The sequence below is a fragment of the Branchiostoma floridae genome, chromosome 12, assembly GCF_000003815.2.
Source record: "Branchiostoma floridae strain S238N-H82 chromosome 12, Bfl_VNyyK, whole genome shotgun sequence".
NCBI lineage: Eukaryota > Metazoa > Chordata > Leptocardii > Amphioxiformes > Branchiostomatidae > Branchiostoma > Branchiostoma floridae.
Genome location: NC_049990.1, coordinates 2,982,466 through 3,007,133, shown reverse-complemented (window position 1 = coordinate 3,007,133; position 24,668 = coordinate 2,982,466). Strand labels below are relative to the sequence as shown.

The window sequence follows — 24,668 nt, the reverse complement described above, 5'->3', positions numbered from 1 at the left end:
GGTTTATCTTACCAATTTTTTTTTTTTTTGCCAGCTGAAGGGGGAGGCGCGCGCCTGGCGCGCCTCCCCCTGGATCCGCGCGTGAAATGTGCAACATTTCTAGCCTAGAAATCACAACATTTCGCGCATTTCAACACTTAAAAACCACTTAAACATTGACTTGTTATCCAAAACGGTCTTATTGTTGCGAATCACGTGCTTTTACGCGCCACGGTTTTCGCGCCTCCCTCAAGAGTTCTCGAATACCAGCCTCAGGCCAAATATGGGTGGACTGTTCCAACTTATAATTAAGGGGGGCACAAGTATTATTTTATAGGAATACATCACAAAGTTGTCCTTGTTGCGACATAAAGAAATCCATCACAATATATGAATCCCTACGTCATGGAAAATTCCACTATAGGTTGCCACAATCAAAAGTTTTGTTTACATTTTGTGGTCGCCAAACATTTCAAACGCAGGCCCACTCCCCAACTTAAGTGGAGCCGCCCGTCTCAAATTTCACCTGTTTGGAACAAAGCGCTCTTCATTCGTAAATATCGTCAGACTCCACTTGAGGTGTGCCGAGAAAAGGTCGTCGCAAGACAAGATCCTCCAGAGAAGCTCAGCGAACATGGACAACCCAGCGCTGCAAGCCGGGGACGCCGGTAACTACAACGCTACCAACGAACCGGTACGTCGCATGCAGTTTAGGGCGGCTCGTTAACAAGTTGTTTGGTTATTTTTAGAGAGGGACAAAAGTTTGCGTCGTTGTTGTTGATCGTGGGTATAATTTGCCGATGCTTTTCCCGCGGGTAGGATGGACAGTTTTGCGAACAGAGAAGCTCGCAAACGCCAACAATGTTGGGACAGAACTTGTGTATGATTTGTTGGATAAAGTTAGCTTGTCGCCAGTTTTTCCCGCGCCATTTCCCCATTAAAACAGACGTTCAGGTGTGGTCCTTTTTTTTAAGCCATGCAGGTTTAACGTCTTGTTGTGCAGTCGTGATTTTAAATCCGCGAAATTAAGATCATTAAGCGTTGAGAATACACATCCCTGGGTAAAACGTAGTCAAGCGAAGTTGAACGGTTGGAAAAGTTTCGCGGTATTTTCGTGAAAGCTGCATATTTGGCCCCTGACAAAATCTGTTACTTAACACCCGCATACCTGTCCACAGGTAGTGTACAAGCCATATCGCACCCGGGCTAGCTTTCCCAGGCTTCCTTACTCGCAGTTTCTTAAAGATTAAAGTCTTAAGATAGCAAGAATCTTCCTGTTGTCGCTTGAAACGTGCAAACGCAGCCACGAAGCGGTAAATTCAGAGAAGAAAACTTGTGTTTGGGTGAGAAATGGGCCAGTTTTTCACCCACCCAGTTCAGAGTGTTGCCGATTTTTGCTGACCGGCATTTCAGGTGTGCATAGCCTGCGGGCAGACGACAAAACCTGGGCGTCTTCAACTCGTAATTCAGACACGAACAGGTCACCCTTCCGTGGACTGCATCAGAAATGAGTTTACACATTAACCAGGGGCCGGATTGGCGCGAAGTTTGTCGCAGAAACGTGGCGATGTGGCCATGGCGGGAGAGTTCTGCTACTTCGCGGTAACCCGACCCGGTAACCCGATACTCCAGGTCACCACGCCCTGGGTTCACCTTGCCTTTTATTTACGCTTTTTCCTTCAATTTGTGGAGCGTTTTTCCTCGGTAAATTTGCTTTTCCGGTGTAGGAATAGTTTGCCTTACTACTGGAATTGGTTGTGAGCCAACAAAAAGTCGGTAGCAGAATCCAAAACTGTTGCTTAAATAGCGTTGTGTGTTTAAGTGACCAGGCCACACCCGTAATTTCAACAATCACAACAACTGACGCTTAAGGGTTAACGTCATTTCAACTATGAAAATGTCTAGACTCAGACAGATACGTTTACTTGTAGTAGACACTTGTTTCAGTGGTTTGGGTCCCATGTCTTCCTCAAAAGCAAAAGAACAATGGCAAAACAACAACAACACACAAAAAAAGAATATGAATAAATAGGTGCTTTCTACTTATTTCTTTAAGTAATGTCTGTACTTTCTAGGTGCTTGCAAGCCCTGGAGTTCATGTTGATCTTCCTCAATATTGAAGTTGGATCAAACCTTTTGTGTAGGACTAAGGGGATCTGGATAGCTTGTAGGGGAGGGAAGTACTAGTAAGTGCTGAATGTGCATTGTCCTGAAGTTAATTGTCTTCCGCCATGCCAAATTGATACACTATCCTTGGCCAGGTGAAAGGCTGCACCGCAGAATGCGAAAAATCTGCTGACTTGTTTGTTGTTGGTGGTCGAGTTACCATGGCAACGTCATGTTTGTACAGTCACCTGGGGACAGAGTTCAGTCACCCCACATGCGGCGACTGGTGTCATATTACCAAGACTTAACATTACATAATATGGAATTTGTGGCAGGGGGTGGTCTTGTTAAAAAAGAAATGATTTCTTTCAGACATTAGCATTGTGGATGATCATGCTTTTTAACCCATTGGTCTGAATGGAGAAAAAGAAAAAAGACTGGCCAAAAACTATGTCTGTTCATTCCTTTAAGTCAAACTAAAGCAAAAGTATCTTTATACAAACTTTCACAGACTTTTTCTTCTTTTGATTATTCTTTGAAATCCAAAAAGTGTATGTCCATTTTGTTTCTAATAAAAGCAGATTGAAGTATCTTTATACAAACATTTCTTCTTTTTATCATTCTTTAAATTCCAACAACCGATGAATTGAATTCTTGACGTTTTAGCAAAAATTCACAATCTACGCTCCCTTCAGATCAGGCTGCATTATGAGATTATGCACAACCGTTTGGCTAATTAAACTTTAAAGATGTGGGCTAATCTTTTGTGTTTACCCGATTGAGTAAAATTAGTGCTTAGATTCACAAAGGAGGTAATTTGTGGAGTTCATCACAGCAAGCAGCTTTTATCAACTCTACTTAATCACAGGGAAATACTGTGATAGACTTAATCATTAACTCATTAACGAGTCTGAACCCATTCACACTATAGCGAAAATTGGTCTATTTGGCAGTGGGAGGTTTTTTTCTGTTGTGATTATGAAGAGGGCCAGCAGAGGAAGATAAAAGGCCTCACTTTTTCTACAATTTGTGGGTTCTGTAATAAAAAATTGGCTCTCTGTCCATCTGTGAATGTGGGGAAGTTGGGATATGCCTTGTGTCTTCTGTAAACAAAAGTGATTCTTTTGGCTTGGTTTAATGAACACTTGGAAATAAAAGGTGTTTTCTACTGCTTTAGATCAAGGACGTTATACAAGATAAAAATATTATATAACGTCCTTGTTTAGATGTACAGTATTTGCAACTTCTTTCGCAAACTGGTAAACTCCTATATCGCCCTCTTCCAATGCTGGTAATTCAGAGGTAAAGCTGTTCTACTCCTGTGAAAAGAAACTGTCACTCTGTTTTGTTTAGCTGGTTCAACACACATTTGACATAACAAGCAGTTTCAGAGGCATTCAGTGGTGATTGGTTATATTACATCAAGTGACTTTTAACTCCAAAGCTGCTTAAACCATTATTACTTTAAAAAGTAATAGAGACGCCTCTATTACCTTCGTGTTGATTATTTTTACTCTACATTCAACCCTGATGCCAGCTTTGCAGGCAGGTGGCGTTAGCTGGCTATGTTACAGTGAACAACCTGTTTTACTACTACTTTACATGCAAGACATATTTCTAACTCTTAAAGATTTGTTTAAGTGTATCTAAGAACATTTTAGGATAACTCATTATGACTCTGCTCGCAAGCCTTCTCAGAACACAACACAAAAATTGTGAATCATCATGACTCCTCCCTCCCAGATTTGGCAATGAAAGTGGTTCAACCACCTGAATCTTGGTTAATTGTGGTGAAAAATATCTGGCTACGTGTGTTTTGGTCAGTCACGGTTCCATTTGCGCGAGGGATCTCGGACAGTTCGGGTAGACTATATGATGGCTTATGCAGACGTACCACAGTCAGAGGTATGAGGGTTTATTGTCAAAGATTTCATTGTTTAAGATTTTGTGTGAGAGAGGCATAATTTGGAAGGATTCATCGTATCTGCTTTTGTGTACGTCACGTTTTACACCAACCCTTTGTCTTTGTGTGTTCCACTGTATTTTTCTGTGAAGTCATCAGAGAAACACAGGATTTTTTAATCTTCAGAGAATAGAAACCTTTTTTTTTCAAGTGACATCAGCTCCTGGCCTAAGCACATAGGAGGAGGAGGACGACATTGTCTTTGACTTAAGAATTATGTCAGAGATTAAGGAAAGTGTGATTCGAACTACATATTTACTCCTGAAACATGTAACAATACATACAGACTTTATCCTCAGACTCGGTTTGTGTACAGATTTGCCAGTCCAGCTTCCAGTGTCGCAAGTTTTACTTCTCCTCGGTGAAGGTAAAATCTTACAGCAGGGACGAACCAACCAGTGACGGTTAGAAAATCACTAACTGTCATCAAATGGCCATTGTGAAAAACACATTACATACCTTAGTAACCCTCTGGGTAAGTGTGTGGAACAATTGCAATCTTTCCACCTCATGATCAGACTTGTTTTTCATAACCAAACTTAATATGTTTCCTAAGATTTCTAATTCCTCAGTAAATGGAAATTTTTTGAGCAGTCAGTACAGGTTCCAACCTAATGTTCCCACGTGCTTGTTCGGGAAAGTTGTCACCATGATGGACTGGCATTGTTGTCCTTGTGAGGAGTCCATTACATGCTTACCCCCAGGGTGAAACATTCGTGCCGCGTTTGTCATTATTTTAATGGCCGGAAGAATGCAGGGCGTAACGTAGGCTGGTAGTAGTCTGTTGCATGGATTTTGTAGGTATGAAAGAGTTAAAGCTAAAGTTAAAGTCCTTCCCGCACCTGATGGCGCATAGGGCGGTGCCAATCTCCGTTTCAGTAGCCCTGGCCCACACAACACAATCACTAAGGCAGGGGATAGTCCACTGGTAGTGGTGTGTGTTCAACTTCCATACCAAAATCTCACTAGTCTGCACAAAATGTCTGAACTGCATGACATGTTGTTGATGGAAATGTATTTTCCTAAGCAATGAAAGTACGAAAATCACCAACGACATTAGCTCCCAAAGAACGAGGGGGACAGAAAAATATTTTAGCTAGACTCGGACAGGCCTGGAAGCACAGTTTTGGATGTGGGATATTTGAGTTTTAATTTTACTTAACCAGTAAGGTTTCTTACCTGCTTACATTTCGAGCTCAAGACAGGTTGCGTAAAAAGAGAACTCCAATATCCTATGTTCTACCAACCTCATTCAAAAGTTTTCAATGTGGCAGTTTTTAGGGTCACCGGCAATATTATGAGAGTCTGTTACAACACAAATCAAAAACTACAGATGGCACAACTACCTAAGACTGGACCTTTGATGTTGGTTGTCATCTTAGCAAATACAGGTGTGCCCAGGTAGTACCAGGCAGGTGAGCAAGGCATGACACCTGTTCTGGTTGGTCGGTTAGCTTGTTTTCTCACAAGGCTCCAGAAGAGGTCAATAACCCCAGATGGACATTAGCGCAGCGGTGTCGGTTACATCCAGGCAGGTCACAGTAGGTTACAGACCTCCAATGGCTGGCAGGCACCTGTTGCATGCATAAGATGTAGGGAAAAGGCTGTCAAAAGTCACCTACCTAAGGTTTAGTTGGTGAAAATCTCACATTGGCAGGCAAATCTGACTTCTAAAGAGTGCATATGGCGATTTTGAAAACATTCGGTTCGGTGCAATGCGCCCCCACAAACAAAATAAGACACTCTGGTGACCTCTGACCTCCCTGATAACACCCAAACTATACATACTCTAGACTGTCTAAAACACTCCAAACATGGTAGAAAGCTTATTTTTCTCACAAAATAAAATAGCCAGAATACCTGACCATAATTTCCAGCTCCAAAATGCCAACATTTCCCAACAAAAAGGCTTCTTACACTTACTTTTGCAAGCCATCTTCTATGGCATCAAAATGCTAATTCTGCGCATGTCTGTAATGGTGACCTTTCACCTGCTACAGGCTTCAAGTTCAAGATAGACAAATTTCAATTATTTCACATGGTGCGGAAAAGGGTTGCTCAGTATTAGCCTGAGTTTCAAAGATTTCTGACAAAGAATAGTCTCTTGGGAATAGCTTGGATAACAGGTGTTAGAGAGCTGTCCTCAATGCTGTGACAGTGGTCTGAGTCTATATGGACAGGTCCCTTGTCATTTGGCAAAAAGTGACAATCAAAGGAAAGGGAGTTGAAAACTGCTCACATTGACACAAGGGGACTACTCTACCTCCATTTAGGCTCCTGAATCAGTACTAAAATGCTGTTAGTTTAGACCTGTAAGCACTTGATGAGTGTACATATTGCAATATATAGCCAAAGGATACAAAAAGTTGAAAAACTGACAAAAAGGACAAAAAAGTATTAAAATGGAAGAATTTCTCAATGAATCTAAGTCAAATGAGTTAATTGAAGCTTGCCCCGGGGTCACATTACCAATTTCAGGGGAAATATAAGCCACAATGGCTCCTCTACACCCCCCCCCCCATTCTGTGCACAGTATGCACTGTCAGTAAATGCTTGAAAGTGTAGCCTAGCAGCTTTTATATACAAATTTAGGTGCCTAAATTGAGGAACAGTAGCCTCTTTCTGTCTGGGGTAGCAGATTATACCATTTCTTCCTTCTAAGTGCCACTTTTTGCAAAGCAATATTGAGACAAACCATAGTCTTGGACCTCCACCATAGCCCTCGTGACACATGAGTTAACAACTCCCAGGGGACTGTTACTGGGAGAACGGTCTCCGGGAAGTCTTTGAAATTTGTAACGACCCTGCCTCGCATCACTCGAAGTGACCGACACTTGTCTACCTTGAACTTCAAACCCATATGAAAATGCTGTAAGGTTACAGACCTCCAATGGCTGGCAGGCACCTGTTGCATGCATAAGATGTAGGGAAAAGGCTGTCAAAAGTCACCTACCTAAGGTTTAGTTGGTGAAAATCTCACATTGGCAGGCAAATCTGACTTCTAAAGAGTGCATATGGCGATTTTGAAAACATTCGGTTCGGTGCAATGCGCCCCCACAAACAAAATAAGACACTCTGGTGACCTCTGACCTCCCTGATAACACCCAAACTATACATACTCTAGACTGTCTAAAACACTCCAAACATGGTAGAAAGCTTATTTTTCTCACAAAATAAAATAGCCAGAATACCTGACCATAATTTCCAGCTCCAAAATGCCAACATTTCCCAACAAAAAGGCTTCTTACACTTACTTTTGCAAGCCATCTTCTATGGCATCAAAATGCTAATTCTGCGCATGTCTGTAATGGTGACCTTTCACCAGTAAGCAAAGGAACATTTTGGCCACCAGGAATGGCAGACATCACCCCCTTACCCATACTGCTTTGCAACCCCTCCCAGTCCTATGGACAAAATAACAGCACTGAGTAAATGTATAGAAAGTTGCTGCACTGTTTATTGGGAATGGGGAACAAGACAAGCCAATATTGATATTTTACTCGTTTGGAAAATATAAAAGTTATGTGGTGGTATTGGAGTGGTGTAACTGGTGAGCATTTGGCTCAGAACCAAGAAGAGGTCCGGATTCGATTCTCGCCATGCCCTCATCGTTTCCTTGGGAAAGGTACTTTACATGACTTCCCTCACTCCATCCAGGTGTAAAAATGGGTACCTGACTTGGTTGGGGAAGTAAAAGCACTGTGGAAGGAGAGGGATGGGCTTTGCCTCCCAATACCGTGCCATACACACAGTGGATAATATTACCCACTGCCCCTATGGTCTCAAAAACTCCACGGGACTATCATAAAGTTATGTCACACGAAATTATAAGTCACAAAAACCCATGATACCTTAAAAGTTGTTCTAACTTATGTCTTTGCTGAGGTCCATCAATTCTAGGCTATTGGGAGGGATGTTTGTGTATACATGGTCAACTTGGTAGCAGATCTATATTGTCTCAGCTAACATTTACCTGATGTAAGGGCTACTGCAGTTCCCACAAGGTCTATAAAAATGGGCGTTTCTCCAAACTGATGTACGAAACAGAGCGTCCAAAAGTTGTGATAACTCTGACAGAGCAAATTTTACAACATGTTTGTTCCAGCTTTTCCTGTCCTGTATTGTTCCTGTTCGGTGACCCGAAACTTCTGGCGCCACAAAAGGATGTACTGAGGGTCATACCGCCCTCAACATGACCCAGATACAACTTTTGATTGATGTATTCCTTTCAGATTGAGCGGTGAATGACCGATAGTGAGAACAGGATCAAACTGGCCTCTCCAAAATATAGCATGAGTCAAAATGGCCTGACACAAGTATTTCTTATGTGTCTCAAGTTTGATTAAAATTCAGTAGAAACTTTGAAGTTTTAGGTAAGCCATGATGGTGAAATGTCAACTTCTGGAGGAAAGAAGAAAAAAGCACCTTTGTGTTTTTAGCTTTGGAATGGGAATGTTTACTTGGTCTGCTTTCAAAGTGGTGGATGGCTCACTTTGTGGTCTAATCCGGGTTCTTGTTCCCTTTCTAACACCTGACCTGTACCTATGGGTCAGTTATTTACTTTTCTCTGTTCAGTACAGTTTAATTTTCTGTCCCACTCACTGTCCCAGCCCATGTTTTGGATTTTCATTAAAGCTGTCATTTTAAGCTTACAAAAATCGTTACAGATTTTTTTTTTTGACGGATGAGATGAAATTTTTTGTCCTAACAAGTAAGTTTTGGCCCTGGAAATGGAACAGAGGGATAGACTGTGAGGATTACTGAGAACTCATGATTTTGGTTGTTCTTCTACTCTGACATGGTTTGGCCAGTGATTGATTGACAGGCCTGATGAGAGTGACTCAGCAGGTGGCTAGGAGGAGGGAGGGAATCCGGAGGAGATAAGATCTTTATGGAGGTGATTATGGGAGATTGATGAACCCCCCCCCTATAGAGTCCACATACCAGCACAATCCTCAATTAACCTGTTGTTGGCAGGACAGTTCAAATGGCCTCCAGGCATTACTAGTAGTGAATCATTAGCAGTGACCATACGAGCAAGGGATCTGAGTTCTGTCACCAGCTTCTAAATTTTTCCCATCCCACTCATTGTTTGGGAGCTTATTTTGTTAATTTGCAATCATGTTATATCTGTCATTTTGAGCCTAGGAAAATATATTTTTCATCAATTTTATGTTGTGAAGTACAGATTTTGTGGACGGACTGAGTGAATTTTTTTTTGTCCCAACAAGCAAATGTCCATCCTGAGTCCTGGAGACAGCCCTGCAAGGGATAAAAGAAACTAGAAAGGCAACAGTTTCGTGAAAATGCAGACTGTTTTCCATGTTGCATTTTGTCAACTTGAAGGTACTTGCACACAGTACTATACCATTAATACAGTATTGTATGTGAGCAATAGCAGTTTTAGGGAGCGAAAAATACTCCCAGCCCTCAATTTTCTGTCACTAAATTTTCACTTTAATTCGTCTGAGAACAAAGTAATTACTAAGTATGGCCCATAAAGGTACAGGCAGTAATCACATAGTGGATACCTGGAGTGTATCAAAGGAAGACAATCAACAATTATAGACATTCTTTTTAATCTCGTCCCTGTAGGCTGAATACTGGAATCCAAGTAATGACAATTGTCCCTTTGTCTCAGTGGCTTGCTCACCTGAGGTGATGAAAATTTGCATGTCTAAAGACGTTTCATTTCTTTTGTTCTTCTTCTGGGTGGTTCCATGGGAAAATGGGTCAGGCACTTCTTGGAACTGCAGGGATCTTGAATCAAACTTTTCCAAATTTAGGGCTTAGGTGAGATTTAACACTGATAATAAAACGCCTCCTGCAATAGTTTGTTATCAACAGTCTAGGAATTAAGAATGCTGGCTGTAAATACATGTCGTCATTAGATTGAATACTAGTATAAAGCCAAGCAGTATTTGAACAGTTAGTCAAACATACTGGCGCGCAGTAAAGAGATTTGTGACGTCTGCTACTGGATATTGTAAACACCGTTCCGCGCCAGAGGGAGGGACTGAGAGTCGATCAGTCTGTTGTATTTGCAGGGCAGGTTAAATGGAGGGTTGCTTCTAGTTCTAGAAACGCTTGTTTTGCGAAGGGGAACTATTTAGATGCATCCGGGTCTCTACGCTCGGCGGGAACACAAATGAAAACAAACGCCACGATCGAGTGAGCACGAATTGAAGTGTTCGACGTCGTTTGATTGGTCGGATATGGGTGACCACGCTGGTTACAATGATTGTCGAAGGCCTTGTTTGATTTTTACCTGGATGTGATGGCAGGAATGACAGATTGTGATTTTTTATATTTAATCTTTAATTGGAGCGAGTAAGTCTTGTAGTATCAGGTGATGTCTTACCTAATGTGGGAATGACTTGAGATGTTATTTAGGACAAGATTTCTTGTGGTAATTTCACCATTCCCAGAAATCATATATTAAGATTTCCCTTTTGTTTTAATTCTTTGTTCAGAGATGACTTCAAAGCTGGTGTGTTATGTTGAAGGCAGTTACTATATAGATACAGAAGTGATACAGACTTTAGCAATTGTTGGAATAAGGTCTGTTGTGTTGTTGCTTTAATTATTAGAGAAATATAGGGGAACATTTATGTTGTTTGAGATGTCTAGTAATTTTTTTGGGAGGGGGCAGGGATTTCTTCTGTTGAAAGTAGTCAAATTGAAATTCTGCAAAACTTTATCACAAGGACCTGAACACTATAAAAACAACCCCACTTCCCAATCTAAAGTGGCCTAAAGGACGTAATAGAAAACTTAATAACCATAAAAACACTTAACCCTTTGAGAATAATGGCCCATCTGATAAAAAGACTTAAGGGACCGTACGGCGTTTAGTGAGGGGGGAGGGCCGGTCGCCAGAGGGTCGGGTCAAAAATTTTTTGCATGGCCCTCCCCCCAGGTAAATTTTTTTTTGCTAGGCCCTCCCCCCAAGACAAAATATTTTTGCTTGGCCCTCCCCCCTCCTATCAACTTTGAAAAAAATATTCAAGACGCCAATAAAACATGCGCTCCCGCATTTGGAAATGTGCTTTGCGTCATACTTTTTCATGATTTTCATCGACAAGCAGATCTCTCACCCCTAGTAAAAAAAGGAAAACAGAATGGCTCAAAATATCTGCTAAATAGAGGGATAAATATCTGCTTCATAGAGGCATAAATATTTGCTTTATAGAAGCTATTTCATTGTTTTGATATTAAAACAACACCTAAAAAGCATTTGTACCTGGATTTCTAGTAGAATTTTGCGCCACGAAGCGGCGCGCGCCCCGCTCCCTAAATTTACGTATTGCAAGCTCGCGGGCGCGGGCCTGAGCTGCTTGACGGAAACTATTTTCAATTTACATATATTTTGGACTTTTTCTTGGTTCTGTGGTGGTAATAACTTACGGTAAATCGGGGGAAAAAATGAAAACCAAAACGACAGCACGATTCGACTTCCAAAACTGTAGTGGGGAGGGGGGCGCCGACGCGTGACGCTGATTTTCCCACGGCGGGGTAAGACCGGTCGCCTCTCTCTAGCCGCCGGCGGGCGTGACACCGCAGACTTGTAGGAGATCTTTTAGAAATGCCACGCTTTTTTTTTGCCACGATTTCCTGCAATGCTTTTTTATGGGAAAATTTGCTGGTTAGATGACATTTCTATGAAAAAAAAATACGAGAGTTTCAAGTTTTTGAGAACGACGTTCCGAATACCATGTTCGGCGCCAAAGGCACGAAGAATCGCAAGGTAGGTCCGGGAGAATTTTGAAATCTTGACCCTCTTAAAAGCTATTTCCTTCAGTTTGAGGAGATATTTTGCTGACAAACAAAGCTAACTTTAATAGCATTTCAATTTAGAAATACAAAATTAAATCCCCCCCAAACACATTATCACGATGTCGGTCATCAAAGGCGCGAGGCCGGTCACGTCAAAAGGGATCCAGGGAAATTTGCAAATATTTACCCTCGAGCTCTGAAACGCCATTTCTTACATTTTGAGGGCAATAAGACATGGGTAAATTTTGCTGGCAGACTAATCTAGAGTTTAATAACATTTCTGTGCGTGAAGAAGGTTTTCGAGGGCGTCATGCATAAGCCCCGCCCCCTCCCTTTCGCATTTTCACTGTATCCCGAGCGCCAACCTCGGGCGATCCCTTGCAGAGGTCCAGAAAAATTTTGAAATCTTGACCCTCTGAAACGCCGTTTCTTGAATTTTAAGGGACATATTTTGCTGGCAGACCAAGCTATTTTTTTTTTGCTTGGCCCTCCCCCCAAGTAAAAAAAAAATTGCTAGGCCCTCCCCCTGGCAAAATATTTTTTTGCTTGGCCCTCCCCCCCCTGGCGACCGGCCCTCCCCCCTCGCTAAATGCCGTACGGTCCCTACTGACCAAGCAATAGTCTGTATTCAAAGCAGTATCAGTTAGAAACATTAGGAATTTATAAGCCAGTTGAAGTGGGTTTTTACAGCTTGTGTATTTGCTCAGCCAGAAGTTAATGAACACCTCCCACTTTCCAAACGGAAGTGAAGTTTGGAGTGTTTGCTGAGTTCTAACTTTCATCTTGTTTATGTTATATTTCCTGAATGTTATTGTACCATTTTTGTGACACCTTTGTTGATATGCAGCCTGGTAGAATGTTAAAGCAAAAACTTCGGTTGATTCTTAGGTACAGCATTGTTTTCTATGCAAAGTTTGAAACCAGCAAAAGATAGTTTTGCAAGTTAGGTAGGTAAGCCTGCCTCTGCATTTAAGAGTTTAGCCTTCAAACCCCACTGTTGTTGTTCAAATTATTTGTATGTAGTAGTTATTAGGATGATGGGATTTTAGACCAAGGAGCTTTTTTTAATTTCCAGGCACAATGAACCTATAAGTCACTTACTGTACATAGCACATTTACATGTATCCTGTGTTCTTCTTTTACAAACAGCGGAAAATTAGCTTTTTGGTACAGTAAACTTGAAGAAAATGAAACGTTGATTGCGGCTAATGGAGTAAAAACAAAACCTTGGGTGACTGAGACTTGACAAACTCACGCCACTTACACCTTTGCTGGGTTCCTTTGAAGCCCAGACAAGCGTTGTGTTGTTTTTGATGCACCCGACCGGTTAAAACAGGCTGGGAGCAACAGGTGTCAGGGACAAAACGGGCCATTCCATTGCAGGGAGGGTTGTTTGCTTAACTTTTTGTACACCTAGAACTCTCTTCTTTTCGTGTCTTCATACCATGGAACATTTGGTTTCTTTCACATATTCTTTGCTATCCTAATTGTTAAATACTGATATAGAGGTTCACTTTTAAATGATCTCCCCCTACATATGTTTATGTGGACTAGTCCAATAGTGATGCAAAGGACCAATCTTGGCACCTGCTCAAGAATGTAACAGGACTGGTCCATTTCCTTGCAAGGGGTGGGGATAATTTCAGCGCAGCCCTACTCAAAGAAACCTGTAAATCATTTTTCATTTTGACATACTGAATACTTCATAAATTTGGATTTAATCAATCAGAAACATTGCTGCTCACATTTAATTTTGTCAGTGGGCATAAGTTTGAACTTTTGACCCAAACAAAGGCAAGCTTCCTCCCTTGCTCTGATTTAGCGTTAGGGAATCTGAAACTAAGGAATTTCTCTCAATTCCCTTTAAGAATCAATCAGGCATTTGTACTGCCTGTTGCCGGGTCCCAGGCCTTTGTATTGCCAGCTCTAACGGAATGAATTGGTTCTCATAGTGTTCGTAATGGCAGAGTGGGCCACTGTATATGGGTGGGAGGAAGGAAAGTAGAAAAAAGGAATCTAAGCATGAATATTTAAAAAAAAGTTCCTTTTTAATTTTCGTTCAACATTTTCCTTCTGCATAAACCCATAACCACTAGACTAAATGCGATTGATAAAAAAATGACCAATTTTATCTTGTTGTCCATCTTTGACCGGGAACAGCCGAAAAACTTGATTCGGCCATAACTTGATAAACAAACTGCTTCCTGTATCCTTCCTATTATCCATACGCAAGCCGTGAAAATAAACACACCCACGTCCCCACGTTAGTGTTGACGACTTGTGAACTTGGAGAGGAGGTGCCTCAATGACTTGTAAAACAAGTGCCACAGGTGTTTCGAAAGTCGCCGAAATGTCTTGGCCCGACCAGAAAGAAGTGTCCTTGCTAACAGCTGAGCGATTGGCGAAGGTAAGACTCGTGTCTTGCCAACAAGGGGTAAAATAACACCGTCTTAGAAAGCGAAAGCGATAGGACTTCATGCTTGGAGTTCGCTGCATTTTTGTGTGATTTCTTATTGCATGTTGTCTTGGGTCAACTGTGGTCTTGGATGGTCGATAATGCTGCTTGTGCATCACAGGGTCCCGGGTTCTAATCCTGGTCTCACTATTCGGGGGTTCTAAACTCAGTTTATCACCTTACTTGTAGAGGTAATGCCGTTATCTTGAGGCTAGTAGAGCCACACCTTGAGCACATGTAAGAACCCTCAACAACATCTTTGAAAGTGAAAGCGATAGAACTTGATGGAAGTCCGTTATGTTTTTGTGTGATTTCTTAACGCCACAATGTACGTAGTCTGCCAATTGGTCTATGAAGAATACTGTGGTCTTGAGTTCCTTGGCAAGTAGCTTCCAAATGTGTGCATTACTGTCTTTCTATTATGTTACCTTATTCTATCTTGTACTTTCTGATTCAGAAGTGCATTAACGGTGACAGGGAGTGGAGAATATAAAGTACTGAATTTCATACCGATTGCCACTTATTTCTACACAATGGGCAACTGTCTGGAATCAACTTCCTTGAACATTGTTCTTATGATTGCCAATTGTAATTAAAATTACTAATTGTACTTATAATTATCATTATTCTTTTTAAGATTTTCTAATGTTTGTTCCTAAATTACAGTACACAAACTTGAATAAGAAGTAAGAATGGGTAGATTCACTCTCCTGAGTGACTCAAAGCAGTATCTGTCTTTACACAACGAATAATTGACTGTCTACGACCATCTTTTTCTAACCTTTGTTCTTAAAATTCTTGTCTTTTCTGCAGTACACGAACCGTGATGGCAAATGGAAGGACAGCTACGACCCAGAGCCGAACGCCGTGAGTCAGATGGATCTGGTGGAGGACGGAGACGAGAACAAGGAACGCGGGAACTGGTCCAACAAGGCCGACTACATCCTCTCCTGTATCGGGTACGCCGTCGGGCTGGGCAATGTCTGGCGATTCCCCTACCTCGCCTTCGAGAATGGCGGAGGTGAGTTTAGTGCTATCAAAGGCCTACGTCACATTTCCAAACCGGGGCCTGCTGGGCAGCTTTAGGGAACGAAAAGTATGATATAAAAGACACTAAACTATAGAGAATAGTCGTGGGCATTATTTGTGGGCTGGATAACGTCTGGTGATTCCCCTACCTCGCCCTCGAGAATGGCGGAGGTCAGTTAAATTTCAGCTAATTGCTAAAGGCGTGATCACATAGCGATCGTGCGATCGTCGTAGGATTGCTAACTTTGATCGCTAACATTTGGAGGACAGTCATGTGCATGTCCTGCAAAGTTCAACTGTATTGGTACACAAACGGCTGTTTTGGATCCATGTCGGTGGTTGGTTCTGTCACAGCCTGCTTGAAAATCCTATGGCATCAAAATTTTTTAAGAAATGCTTGGGAACCCGAGTTACAGCATTAGTTTGTAACTCACACAGATGATTTAACAAATTTGCCTTGTGACGTCAACTGACGTAGTCCCAACAGCAAGTCTTTGTAAGGCAACCCTTAGCTTGGACAAAAGCCAGGGGTCACAAATGTTGTTGTGCTGTAATCTTGCACAAGAGTATTACAGCGACATGCTTGTGAGATGCAAGCAGTGTGGATTTTGCATTTCTTGAAGAATGTCAATGATGCATTATTCTAAGTTTGGTTATGAAGAACGCTGACTTCAAAGAAAAAGAACATGTGATCGTGATGGAATTTTATGCCATAATTACACACGAGTAGTGCAGATAATGACCCAAAACAGACAATTGCAATTTTTGAACTTTTGACTTATGCCTTCGGGCAACCCATGCAAAGCGTTGCAGCAGCCTTACACAATGGGGGTCTTATAATGGAGGTCACGTAATTACCAAGGAGGTTGAATAATAATCCCTTATTCAACCTCCTTGTAATTACGTCACCCGCACATACTTTCGCTGCACTCATCTGTTAATCGCTGGATTGTAAAGCTGTGTTTTCATGTGATAGCGTTTACTCAAAGTGACAATGAAGTTGAGAAAAAGATTATGACCATGGAAGAAGAGGAATCAAACAAACTGGTGTGCAAAGCCAGGATCTCTTGATAGTTCAATGATGTAAAGAAAAACTGCTATAATAGATGAGTTAAGTTGTTAAGTACTTAAATGGTTCACACCTTTGTTTCCTAAAAGTTTAAGTGTGACACCTGCCAATTTAGAACATGCAAAACAAGGAGTTCAAGATACCTGGAATTGGTAGGAAAATTTTCCAAATTTCCAAAGGACAATTTTCAGTTTCGTAGGGTGAGAAAATTCAGGCTAGATGGTGACGAGCAGTCGATTTCTTTTGACAACACACCCTTGTAGCATCAAGCTGATATACTGTAATTCACTTTGTCTTCTCGGTATCTGACTTTCACGGTCTGAGAAAATTTAACTTGTTCTCGGAACTAAATGTTCACTGTTGCAGCAGGTGCACATAAAAAAAGTCTGTGAATTATTTGTTATCAGTATTGATAAGTTCACACTACAGTCGTCACCGTGAAAACTGTGAACATAACAGTACATTGAAAAATCAGGAATTGCAGTAACTGGCCCCTTCACACACAAAGTTTCTACAATGAACGAAAAATGAAACCTCATTGCTTCCCCTCCCACAGGTGCGTTTTTGATCCCGTATATCGTGATGTTGGTGTTCGCCGGCCTTCCCATCTTCCTGTTGGAGACCTCCCTCGGACAGTTCGCCAGCCAGGGACCGATCCGTGTCTGGCGCTGTCTGCCTCTCTTCCAAGGTATCTTTGTTTATTTGTTTATTGTTTGTAACAACAGGGCCGCCATTTGCATAGAAAAATATAAGATTGCAGATAAAAAGCTAGTACGTGTTGTAATTTTGTAGGCTGATGGATTTTGGTGTTACGCATCGAAACTGCTTAATTTCTTTTCGTTTGGATGTGATCAGCATCGTGTTACACACAGACTGCAGTACATGCTACAACGGCTAGGGGGATCCTAACATGTTTGTCATTTCTAGCTTATCCACAAAATGCAGTTGCACCTGCTTGCTAAAATGAGTCCTAATTGTGTTGTGTGTAATATGATATGTCTGTCGTTTCTAGGTATCGGTTACACCCAGGTGATAGCGTCGGCGCTGGTGGGGATCTACTACAACTGCATCATCGCGTACACACTGTTCTACCTGTTCTCGTCTTTCACCTCTGACCTCCCGTGGAGAACCTGCGACAACACCTGGAACACTGGCGACTGTGTTGACACCAACTCCCTCGCAAGTAAGCAACTCAAGGCTCAGTTTTTTTATGGGGGCATTGATCATATAAGCTTAGCCTAGCGTGTAAGCCTAGATATATTAACGGGTCAACAACAATAGAAAGTGTAGTTATACCATGTTTTATTTTTTCAATTCTTATTACAAGTGTCTATTTTTTTAAAGTGTATGCACCTTTTTTCCCAATCTTTTTTTTTTTCAATTTCTCTACTAAATTTGGTCTGCAGAGGCTGTCGTTCATAAAATGTACTTGCTGTGGCCAAAACTAAAAGTAATAACTAAGAGAAGGTTATAACAATTATTGTAATAAGGCCTTCTATTCAGCTTTAGCAAGCACATTTACTGTTACTGTTACCAATTTGAATTCCTTTAATTTGTCTTTTCCAGACTGGACCGGAAACCTTTCCGACCGTGTCAGCCCGAGCGAGGAATATTGGGAGTGAGTACAAAATGTTTAATGTTCTTACAGCAATAGCGATAAGTCTTTTGGTTCCTTTATGATGTTGCAGCTACAGTGATGCAAACTGATTTTTCCAGACTTTATTTCTTCTTCAGGAGGGCAAAGTGCCTTTCACTGTGATATCAAATGGTTGTACAATGGAAATGTATATTTTGTGGTGTAGTGATTTCGTCAGTCAAATCGATGAAAGAAAATCAAAATGAAACGAAATGAAAAATAAGAATGGCATATTTTCTTGAAAATGTTAAAGCCGGTACAATGAAAATGTATGTTTGTGTTGTGGTGTGGTGTGATGATTTCGTCATTCAAATCAATAAAGGAAAATCGCAATGAATTAAAACGAAAAATGAGAATTGCTTAATAACATATTCTTCAATTGTTAAAGCCAGTACAATGGAAAGGTGTATTTGTGTTGTCGTGTCTTGATTTCGTCAGTCAAATCAATAAAGGAAAATCGCAATGAATTAGAACGAAAAATAAGAATTGCTTATTTTCTTCCTTGCCAGTACAATGGAAAGGTGTATTTGTGTTGTGGTGTAGTGATTTTGTCAGTCAATAATCTGATTGAATGAAAGAAAATCGCAATGAAATGAAACAAAAAATAAAAAAACATCATGTTTTCTTTTGTTAAAGCCGGTACATGCTGTCACGTTCGTCCGGTATCGGTGAGCCAGTGACGGTGAAGTGGCAGCTGGCGCTGTGTCTCCTCCTGGCCTGGATTGTCGTCTACTTCAGCCTCATCAAGGGCATCAAGTCCTCCGGAAAGGTCAGAAGACATGTTGTTTTACCATTGTTTCCTTCCTTGTTCGTCCGTCGGCATCGACGATGACCAAAGACATCACATTAAACTTACAGTTCATTGTACTCCAGTAGAACGATTTCAGCTTAATCTATTGCAATTGAACATAATCGTTAACAAAATACTTCATTAGTTGATTGATTAGTTGATTAATTGATTGATTGTCTGTCAATCACAGGTCGTGTACTTCACGGCTACCTTCCCCTACGTGGTGCTGCTGATCCTGCTGATCCGTGGAGTTACACTAGATGGCGCTCTTGAGGGGATCAAATTCTTCATTGTACCGAAGTGGTCTCAGATAGCAAACGCGAAGGTAGGTACACCACAATTGGTCTTTAATTTCCGTTTTGTTTTCTCAAGTGTTTGTAGGATTTTGCCGGAAATTGAAAATTCAAAAGGCATCCTGCAATAGACCTAAACGTAACCACATCAGACACGAGGTTAACATTTAGAATAGCTTTTGAATTTGAAAGATGGGGAAAATGGTATCAACTATGATGACATTAGGGTTGTCATCAACTGATGCTGTTGAGCATTTTTGGGTTTAATTCAAAGTCAGTATTTTCTTTCATTTTATTTTAGAATCAAAGTTACTGTCTGCAACTTGCAAGTATAGATGTTCTCAGACTTGAGCTGTGAGCAAAACTTAAATGCTGTTGCAGTACAAACTGTAATCAACAGGGGGCACTAATGCATGGTGCCTGGGGAAGTGCAGTACACAAACAACTCACTAGAGGTCGCTGCTGCACTGCTAACCTTATTGTTTTCCTCATCTGCAGGTGTGGAAAGATGCTGCAGCCCAGATTTTCTTCTCACTGTCAGCTGCGTGGGGAGGGCTGCTGACCCTCGCCTCGTACAACAAGTTCAAGAACAACACTATTCAGTAAGTACTGTTAATTCCATGCACTTTTGAAAGAATTTGTCTTGTAGAATTGATAGCAAAGACAAGTTTTTGGTAGTCAAATAGGAGACGAAGGTAAGAGTAGATCTCTTGGTGAAACTCCAAACTCATATCCAGTTGCTTCAGTACTAATACTATATCTTATCATGTGTAACCTTCATTATCATGTCTTACCTTCCTTGACGTACAAGTAACAGGACGTTTTGTTTTGTATCCCAGTGATGCTCTGATCGTGGCCCTGACGAACTGTGCAACGAGCGTGTTCGCCGGTTTCGTCATCTTCTCCATCCTCGGTCACATGGCGTTGAAGCTGAACGTAACGGTCCCTGAAGTCGCGAAATCAGGTGAGATTTAGTCTTTTCACAAGTAGTTAAAGTCCTCTCAAAACTTCTCCGTGTATAGGGGCAGTGCCCATCTCCATTTCTGTAGGCCTTGGGCCATACGCCCATAATACAGCTAGGGGTTTAGTGCACTTACTTGTAATAGTGTGTCAACTCCCATACTCACCCCAAAGTGTTGATAAATGCTAAGCATGGGGCTAGTACACTTGAAGTGGTGTGTTCAATCCTCATACTGTTTCCCATGTGTTCATAAGTTCTAAGCAGATAAAGCAGTAGGTTCAAACATTTTCCACGTTTTTGGTGTGACCTCGCCATGGTTTAAACCCATCTCTCTGCCCACTTGCAAACTTTTGTCTAGTATTTACAAAAATGTTGATCTTTTGCAGGTTTCGGCCTGGCTTTTGTCGCGTATCCCGAAGCCCTGACCTTGCTGCCAGTCTCACCGCTATGGGCCATTATCTTCTTCCTTATGCTCTTCACCCTCGGATTGGACAGTCAGGTAAGGACAGGTTCAAATTGACCAATCACAGAGCAGTGCATATTTCAAACCCTCAGATTGGACAGTCTGGTAAGGATACTTTCAAATCAGCCAATCACTGAGCAGTGCATTGAGCCTATCATTTTGTCTGTCTTGTTGACACCAGTGGGAGTTTCATAGCTCTTTTATTTATTCTCATTCATTTTATTTATCTAAGAAATGACTGGATGGATCTTTCAGTCAGGCACAGACTGATTTCGAAAGGAGCCCAACATGTATTTAACAAACAAATAACAATGTAAAGTGAAGAAATTTGAATAAATAAATGATAATTAACTAATAACTGACATCTAAATCTGGATTGGAATGAACATCCTTTTTTTCCCCCCAATGTGCAGTTCACGATTGTGGAGACGGTTGCCACGGCGATCTGCGACGGCTGGCCGACGCTTTTGAGGAAGAAGAAATGGCTGGTGATGCTGTGTATCGCCGTGTGCTGCTACCTCCTGGCCATGCCCTGCCTCACACATGTACGTAGCCACTTAGCTTTATGATCAAATTACAGTGATGTGTACATCAGCTGTAACTGTAGGTGTTTCTATGTAGCCGGTATAATTGCCCTTTGTGGTAACACGCCAGCTTCTGTATCTGTACAGCCGATATAACTGCCAACTTCCAAAAGTCGATCGATAAAAAACAGAGATGAAAGGAAAAGGTCATGATTTTTTCCACCAACCTCTGCTTGGAGAGTATTTACTGCTTCGTCCTAGGTTTCCACAGCTAACCATTCAAGGCTAATACCTAATGAAGATGGCCCTTTCATATTTGATGATAGCCATTTCTCTTTTTATTGGAACAGACAATTTCCTTTGAAGGAAAAGAATTTTCTGAAGTTTTTGTTTCACAGCCATGCTGACAAAGTTTTGTTTCTGTATTTATAGGCTGGTATCTACCACGTTCAGCTGATTGACTCCTACGCTGGTACCTACCCCCTCATCATTGTGGCCATCATGGAATGCATCGGCATCTCTTACCTCTACGGTAGGTGCAACTGAGTTGCTCACTTGTAACTTCCTAGTCATCATTGTGTTGTATGTGACAATGGCATAATTGGAAGAATTTAGAAAAACTTTAGTGCCTTTTACTGGTAAAGCAAAGATGCCAACCACTACAAAGACATCTGATGAAGAGCTTCCAAATGCTGAACTGGGAACTACATCCTCTTCTGAGATTTCTTTTTAACAATCTTTGACTCAATGTGCATCCTTGTCTGTGGATCATCATGATCGATAACAATGAAGAAATGACTATTTGGAGACAACGAAAAATGTTTTTTTGTACAACATTGTCATTTCAATGGACTGTCTCTCTGACAGTTTCTTGAGGGCAATATTGGTTGACAAAAAAAGTGGCTAACACGAGTGATATAGCAACCTGATGAAAATATCCACAGAGGAAAATAAAAGGAATATTGTTTCTTTCCAGGTCTGAGGCGTTTCTGCAAGGACATCGCCATGATGGCGGGTTACCAGCCTAACTACTACTGGCAGGCGAACTGGGCTTTCATCACACCGGCTCTGCTCACTGTGAGTACAACTGCTCTTTCTTTCCCTTATGTTGTCTTTCCTGATTTCTTCCCATTTGTAGTGTCCTCCCCATACATGTTGTATACGGCAGTGCCCATCTCTGCCTTTTTAGCACTTTGGCCTCACAGTTGTGCAATTACTAGTGCTAATGGTAGTGGTGTTTTTGGTATAACTTGCTGGTGGTTAGACTAACCACATACAAGATGTGAGGAGAACACCATTTACAAGGCCTTTGCACTGGTTACATGACTTGGATGGCAAGGCAACACTCAACTCACCAGGCAACTGCACTGGTTACACCTTGAACAGGATCAAAATTCATTTTGTATTCTTTTTTTTCCCTACTCCAGTTCGTGCTGATCTTCAGCTTCGTGTTCCACGAAGATGTGTCGTACGGAGACTACGAGTACCCGCTCTGGGCCGTTACCCTCGGCAACCTGATTCTGGTCTTCTGCGCCATCTGGATCCCCGGGGTCGCCATCTTCTGGCTCATCGTCACCCCCGGATCCTTCATGGAGGTGAGGCTCGAGTTTCAAACATAGTATTTAAAGGCTCGGTTTTCAAGGGCAATACTTTAGAGACTTTCGTTTCAGGAGAGTCATATGAAATAAGCATAGCCTAAGTTATCCATGTATTGCTACCTTACGGGCAAAACCTTTTTAGGAGCATGATCATGAAGCTGGGCTTTCAATGCTACACTGACAACATTGACAAAATCTTACAATTGAGCCTTGTATTTTCAGTTGTGTTTTACTACGAGTAATAGATAGCCCCGTCTAAAAGTGTTATAGCTGCAAAATACACATCTAGAAGTCCCTATTGTGTTATTGTTCTACTTTAAAACATTTGACATCATGCATTTTGCAATATCCTGTTCCATAATCTTATTTTTTTATTCTAAAAAACAATATTATAGTACAATTGTTATCAAGTTAAGACAAAGACGAATAGAGAGAAATTAACAAAGGACGTAGAAAAAAGTTTTCATAATATTAAGAAACTAAGAATAGTGTTTCTACAGTCTACTACTATTGTACATGGAGGGATGAGACTTTCTGGAAGAAGGACATGTTTCACAATCTTAACAATCGTTCTTAACAATCGTTGTTTCCCTCCTCACAGCGTCTCCGTAAGGTGACCTCTCCGACCGACACGTGGGGCCCGCATCTTCCACAGCACCGCGACGAGCGATACGCCAACATGGCCAACCCCTCGCAAGGGATCGGCGCCAAGTACACACCAAACGATGGCACGAAATTGTAGACCAAAAAACAACGATGGTACAAAATTGTAGACCAAAAAACAAAACAAAAAACAACATAACTGCTGTTTAGGAATTTCATTGTGGCAGAGTTTAGCCAGCTTTCGACCAGGGTTCTTGGCTGCTCTAGATTTTCTTCCGTCATCTCAAGCTCTGCTGGAAATGACTGCACTCTTTCCAGCAGAGTTTGACTGGGTCTTACCTATCATAAGTGGCTGATTTTGTCTGGCAAGATGTTAAAGTTGTCATAATTTTTGCCAGGAACAAGCAACAAAATTCTGAAAGATGGAAGGATGCAGCTTAGAACCTTGTACAAGACACAAGATGAAATTGCCAGTTTTGTTCAGTTGAAAGCTAGTTTAACTCTGCCATAATGTTATCTACTATAAGTGAAATTTCAAAAACGTTCCTACGTCTACCTGATCCTTGTATTTGCATCTCTTTGAAGCTCGGCTTTTGCCAAAGTTCGACATTCTGTTCCTCTGCAGACCAAACGTTTTGAGGAATCTGGCATCAATTTTGGAGCAAAAATCAGAGATTATGCTCATAAACATTGGAGAAAATCTCAGACTTTCATCAAACTATGCCAGAAAATTGTTGTTGAGAAAGTCTAATGTTGGATAAAAATGTGTAGAACTTGCAAAAGACACTTTAAAGAGCCGGCGCTATAAAGGTTTCTCTACTGTTGTACATGAACTGTGTCTCCCCTGTTGCTGGCAGCATTGTTCTGTGACCACATGCGCCTTAGAAAGGAAATGACATAGCTGTAGACATTTATTTTTCTCCAAGGCAGGTCTTTGAAACGAAGCAAGAGATGACAGAAAAGGAAGCTGAGCTTTTAACGAAATCGAGTTGTGATTGAACCGTTGGGTTGAGGAGACCAAAGCTGAGGTTGACAAAAAATTTCAGTACCCCATGGAGCTTGCTCTACCTTTAATAGAAAGACCAAAATCTAGTGCCATAGGGATATTTTCCATTCTGGAGTAAAGAAAACAATAAAGAATGATTCCCAATGTCTGGAAACACACAAAAAAATCAGCTTTTATTGTTTGAGGACTCTGAGTACAAAAGGTGTTTTTTGCTATGTGTATATATATATTTGAAAGATGATTTTTTCGGGACCGTACATGTACTTGATATTCATTTTAATCCTGACTTGGCATTGTACGTGTCAGTACGTAGGTGCTGGGTTTTAAGATATTAGAAAAAGTATGAGGTTGTGATATTTTAGTAGACATAATCATAAAATAAAATGCAGCATATTAAAAAAAATGATGTACCATTCC

At 41.3% G+C, this 24,668-nt stretch overlaps 1 protein-coding gene across 1 annotated transcript; it reads left to right on the top strand.

The window, feature by feature from the left end:
- The first annotated feature begins 417 nt into the window (after positions 1–417).
- LOC118428255 (sodium- and chloride-dependent glycine transporter 2-like) lies at positions 418–23,441 on the top strand. The gene is made up of 15 exons (XM_035838264.1): positions 418–673; positions 15,093–15,300; positions 16,934–17,065; positions 17,390–17,560; positions 17,944–17,995; positions 18,650–18,782; positions 18,994–19,128; positions 19,595–19,698; positions 19,936–20,060; positions 20,444–20,556; positions 20,934–21,065; positions 21,477–21,576; positions 22,021–22,121; positions 22,472–22,639; positions 23,244–23,441. Exons 1-15 carry the CDS (start codon positions 614–616, stop codon positions 23,382–23,384), a joined length of 1,875 nt encoding a protein of 624 aa, XP_035694157.1. The 5' UTR covers positions 418–613; the 3' UTR covers positions 23,385–23,441.
- Positions 23,442–24,668: the final 1,227 nt, after the last annotated feature.

What these genes read in the sequence shown, in the direction of transcription:
- LOC118428255 (XM_035838264.1), top strand. Translation starts at nt 614, where the DNA reads ATGGACAACCCAGCGCTGCAAGCCGGGGACGCCGGTAACTACAACGCT. An exon ending in ACAACGCTACCAACGAACCG is followed by an intron (nt 674 to 15,092) that starts GTACGTCGCATG and finishes TCTTTTCTGCAG; the next exon opens with TACACGAACCGTGATGGCAA. An exon ending in CTGTCTGCCTCTCTTCCAAG is followed by an intron (nt 17,066 to 17,389) that starts GTATCTTTGTTT and finishes TGTCGTTTCTAG; the next exon opens with GTATCGGTTACACCCAGGTG.